At 38.8% G+C, this 4999-nt stretch overlaps 1 protein-coding gene across 1 annotated transcript; it reads right to left on the bottom strand.

Moving 5' to 3' along the window:
- Nucleotides 1-485: 485 nt before the first annotated feature.
- Nucleotides 486-4651, bottom strand: LOC109780360 (uncharacterized). Its single transcript, XM_073510647.1, has 7 exons — nucleotides 4240-4651; nucleotides 2594-2674; nucleotides 2432-2512; nucleotides 2251-2328; nucleotides 975-1219; nucleotides 815-889; nucleotides 486-714 (listed from the first exon to the last, which is right to left on the bottom strand). The coding sequence occupies exons 1-4, from the start codon at nucleotides 4518-4520 to the stop codon at nucleotides 2316-2318; spliced, it is 456 nt and encodes a 151-aa protein (XP_073366748.1). The 5' UTR covers nucleotides 4521-4651; the 3' UTR covers nucleotides 486-714; nucleotides 815-889; nucleotides 975-1219; nucleotides 2251-2315.
- Between the last annotated feature and the right edge of the window lie 348 nt (nucleotides 4652-4999).

Below are 4999 nucleotides of genomic sequence, written 5' to 3'. Positions count from 1 at the left end.
CTAGAGACTTGGTATTTCATCTCTAGACAATTGTAGAGTCGATTTGGTAAAGCGTCCTTGAAGCGTCTTCCCATGGACCGTCCCAAAACCAGTGGACACGCTTGCTAAGCGCATGTACATGACATGGGACGTTTTATTGAGACGTTCAAAGTCGTCTCTATACATGTCGAGACGTTATGTTAGACACGCTCAAAGCACGTCTCCACGGGAGTAGAGGTTTCATCATGTACCCGATGCTTATACACGCTATGTAGAGACGTTATATTCGTTTCTAAATATACATAAGTTTTTCTGTAGCTATGAATTATTTTACATTAAATAATATTTGGTTTACTTTGACTTTATATTTCATCATTTCTAATTTGAATAATTTATCATGACACATATGCATGCGGGTCTGATCAAATGTCATTAAATGAAAACCTTAGTTCACATCACCAATTCCATTCGCACAAGCATCCTCACTAGAAAATCCAGTGGACTAATTAGTAGGAACAAATACATGTATTAAAAGTGTGCGGAGTTCACAACTGAATCAAATCAGACATTCATATGAAAGATACAAATAAATAAGAAAATATCCTGCAAACTAGAACCAAGTTTTCCTATGATGCTAAAATCTATACATAATTCATTATATTTGTTCATTTAAAAATTAATCCATCTGCAGCTGCTCCTGGATCCTGCAATGCAGTCCTCTAAAGCCTTAGTTTCCTGAAAAGAAAGGAAACAAAGAAAAGTTTACATGAACATAAGCTTTTGGACTAGTGCACGATGAAATGTTCTTTGATGAATTGTAAGAGATGTACCATACCATTGTTTTCTGGTTGTGTTGGAGTAGGAATGTTTTTGTAGTGTTGTTGGAGCGATTGGCTCGGGTATTTTTGACCTAAAAATTTACAATGATTCTTCATAAATTATATACCTTAATGGACATTGGAGAATACCCGATGCTTGTATGGAAGTGGACTTACATGTGATTGAGGCCAAGCAATAACATAATCAATAGTATCCCTTACTGTCTGGATTGGATTATTTCTAATAAGTCTCTCATCGTCAAGATTTGGAATGCTGTGATGAACAGAAACACCAACATATTGCTCTCCAAGCATGCTTCCTCAAACCACATATGTGATATGTTTATTCACTAAAGTTCCTCTGGCCATGACTTCACTTGTGTTTGTTGAGTTCTTCGAAAACAATTACTTCAATCTTTTCCCTATTATTTCAAGAAAAATCGCACTTATTTCAGTAAGAATACGCATGAATGGACACACTAATCAGGGAATATAATTGACAGGTCTTTATCATATATAACAAATGCACTAAATTGTCAACCTTATTATGTACATATTGATTGTATCTGGTTCCTAGTTGTACCATATACACTTCTAAACTGAACTCTTTTCTATGTGAGCTCCAGGATTTTACATAGTGCTCATCAGTGATATTATTACGGGAAAACTTTGTTTTTGCCACTCTACCTTTTGCCTACTTTTCTTATGCCACTCTAGAATTTGACATATCACTTTTACCACTCTTAGTTTTTGACAATACATCACAAATGCCATTCAGTGGCAAAAGCAATAACTTTTTATTTCACTTTTGCCACTCTAGATTTTGACAACGTATCGCAATTGCCACTCTAAAATTATTGCTTTTGCCACGGAATGGCAATTCTGATGTATTGTAAAAAACTAAGAGTGGCAAAAGTGAAATGTCAAATTCTAGAGTGGAATAAGCAAAGTGGTCAAAAGCTAGAGTGGCAAAAACAAAGTTTTCCCATGACAAAGAGGCGAACTCATCTTATCATCTACTCCCTCTGTTCCTAAATATAAGTCTTTTAGACATTTCAAATGGACTACAACATACAGATGTATGTAGACATATTTTAGAGTGTAGATTCAGTCATTTTGCTCCGTATGTAGTCACTTGTTCGAATCTCTAGAAAGACTTATATTTGGAAACGGAGGGAGTACTACAGATTTCCATGATTATCTCATTTTGTTGCATTAGGGTCACATGCTACTGCTGCTGCTACTAGTTCATGAGTACCATTTATTCTTTTGTGAAACTAGTATTAGCAGTTCATTGAAAATAAATAGTATTAGCACATGTATTACCAAAATCTTGGAAATAATTATTTCCATGATGATATCATGTTGCTTGTAAAAAAACAGCACCAGGCAAAATACCCTACTTGTACAAAACAGGACACTACGTTTCTTCGGATATGTGGTTTGAGTATACCTGGCTAGTGAACTTCTCATCTTGGTATGGTTGATTCTGCACCTTGATTAGCCCTATCAAACTTTTCAATGTGTGCCTCTACAGTTGAGGTTCCTTTCAGTTGTAAGTAAACTTGTACAAAATAAAGGCATTGTTTAATAGCGAAGCAGAAATTTATGTACACGCAGACATTGTTTGATACCTTAGCAATGATGTGTTCATGTCGTAAAGACGATCTGGTGTGACCCTCTTTGGTTCTCGCACAATTGCTAGGATGCAATTCCTGCAACTTATGATGAACAATTGTTTTTAAGAATTAGAAAAAACTAGTGCTAACTTAGTAGTGAAGAAACTATTGCATCACCTGCATAACATTCTGTGGAGCATCCACATTGTCGGTGCTTCTACATGTGGTAGGTCACTACCAACAACTCTTCTGCTGAACCTGAAACAAGAACATGATAATAATATATTAATACCCACACTTTATCTTCGGAGAAAGAGATGTATACCAACTTCATCACTTCCCACGACTACAATTTTATTTCTCCATTTCTGTCCAGAGAATTTTTGCTTCATGAACAGATCCATCGTACTCAGTTCATTTGTAGTCTTCTACATTATACTTGATAAAATCATAAATTAATCGATAAGATAATGAAGGGAAAGTGTGTATATAAGCATATGTCAAGGTAATGCATTGCACTGCATTATCTATATAAACAACTAAACCATGTGAGATGGAATAGGAAAATAATTGTAAGTGGCAGAAAACTGCATACATACAGCTTGAGTCATGTTATTACTAGCATGCAAGGAATGTAGAGCAACCACATAGAATGTCTCCATTTCTCCAACATTAGCTATACTACGCAATAAAAAACAAAAGAAATTTGACCTTTTGTTTTCTTAGCTGATAGTACTAACAATCAGAGATTGTCGTCTCTTTGTAGGTTCAAGCCAAATGGCTTATTTATATGTTCCACAACAAATCCAGTTTCCTTAATGACCAGTTAAGGGTCTTTGGCTATTATAAATACCCATCAGTTTTTCAGATATGATCTAGGTGTTTGAAAACACAATTATACAGAGAAGGGTCTAGATATGGTAAAAGGATAAGGTGCGTACAGTAAAGGAATTTCGGGATTATTACAGACTGCTACGCTTTGAGGCGAGGCCGGACACTAAGAGCTCCACAGGCCACAACCACGTGCTTTTTCTTTTCGAGGAATGAGTGCTACGCGAGGCTGCTGTAGTGCTGCATGCTTGCTCTGTATCTTCATTGTTGCTCTATATCGGGTCTGCTGCGTGCTATGCGAGACTAGGCTTCTTAGAATTTTTTTCCGTCTAATCCTGGGCGGGCGACGGCCAATTTGGCCTTGCCGTAGCTCCGCCAGTGATTACAGTATATATCAGGGTTAGAGGTACTGAGGTTGTATGATTGAATTTGTTCTATAGTGAAACGAATGGTTCGCCAGAGTGCTCGGCATGTCTGTGTGCACCTGTTGCTTGTGAGAAGATCATAGAAACAAAACGTATTGGGTGAAAATATGGATGTAAAAATTGCATATTTCGTTGTACAAGTTAACTAAAACCATGATATCTCTGCAATGTGTGTAGCTCTTGGCTATATACTAGCTTTTCATCTGAATGCAACTTGTTGACCATTTAATTCAGTAGTTTCTTGTGCAGAAAAAATGCCATCTGACTATCACATTACTAGTGTGTCACTGTCAAATTACTAGTCATGGATGATTACCATTTAGCGTTGTCACTGCCAATCCACCTTTGATCCCTTCTGTTACCGAACAGCCTGGTGAATGGGAAGATTATACAGGGATTGGAAACTGAAACCCCATGGGGAATAGAGTCGCAGGAGGGGTTAATCTTATACCGTAGGTGTTGATTCGGCGAATCAAACCCCAAGAACCGAACATGCCCTTAATGAAGGAGGCTAATTTCACTGATTTAATGCTAAAATTATAGAGGAGATGGGATTCAAGGAATCACCTGCTTGACGGGGCGGATGTCTGAAGATATTGGACGGTGCCGAGAGCTGCCTGTGGACGGTTTAGCGACGCAACACACGGTGGAGCTTCTGGCAGAGGATGACCTCGGCATGGATGCAACTTGGTGATGGTGACGATGACGTCCGTGAGGAGCAAGGCTTGTCGACGGTGAGGAAGTCGGACGCCGACGGGGCTCCAACTGGTAAGATCGTTGGCGGAGGAGAAAAGGAAGTCACGGCAGAGTCCGGAGCTCGCGGCGGAGGTTAGCACTTGGGTGAGCATCCACGCCGTATGTGGGAATGGGCGGCGCACGGGATGGGCAGGTGCCGGCGTAGATTGGAACTGATCCGGAGGTGGGGAGATGGCGGCGTGGGGTGGGGAAAAGACGCGGAAGGATTACGTGGAGCGGAAATAATCCAGCAAAAACGCGGGAAGCCTAGGCGGTAAACAAAAATAGGAACCCCAATTTGATAAAGCGAAAAATAGTTTGCGTGCACAATTTTTTTAGTATTTTTAAAATAATTAAAACAAATGGTAATACAAGCCCCTAATATCCGTTCGATCTACAATAAATAGTATGTCCCCTCCATGAAAAATATAGTATAAGACGTTCATACTCTATTCTGGTTCAGATGCATGTAGATGCATTTTAGTATATTTGTTCACTCACTTAAGTACATATGCGATGAAATATCTAAAATGTCTTATATTTGTGTATGGAGGGAATAATTTTGAGGAGTTTCACCGTCGGCGGGCAGCCA

This window comes from Aegilops tauschii, chromosome 1, assembly GCF_002575655.3.
Source record: "Aegilops tauschii subsp. strangulata cultivar AL8/78 chromosome 1, Aet v6.0, whole genome shotgun sequence".
In the NCBI taxonomy this organism is placed as follows: Eukaryota; Viridiplantae; Streptophyta; class Magnoliopsida; order Poales; family Poaceae; genus Aegilops; species Aegilops tauschii.
This window is presented reverse-complemented; position numbering and strand designations above follow the sequence as displayed.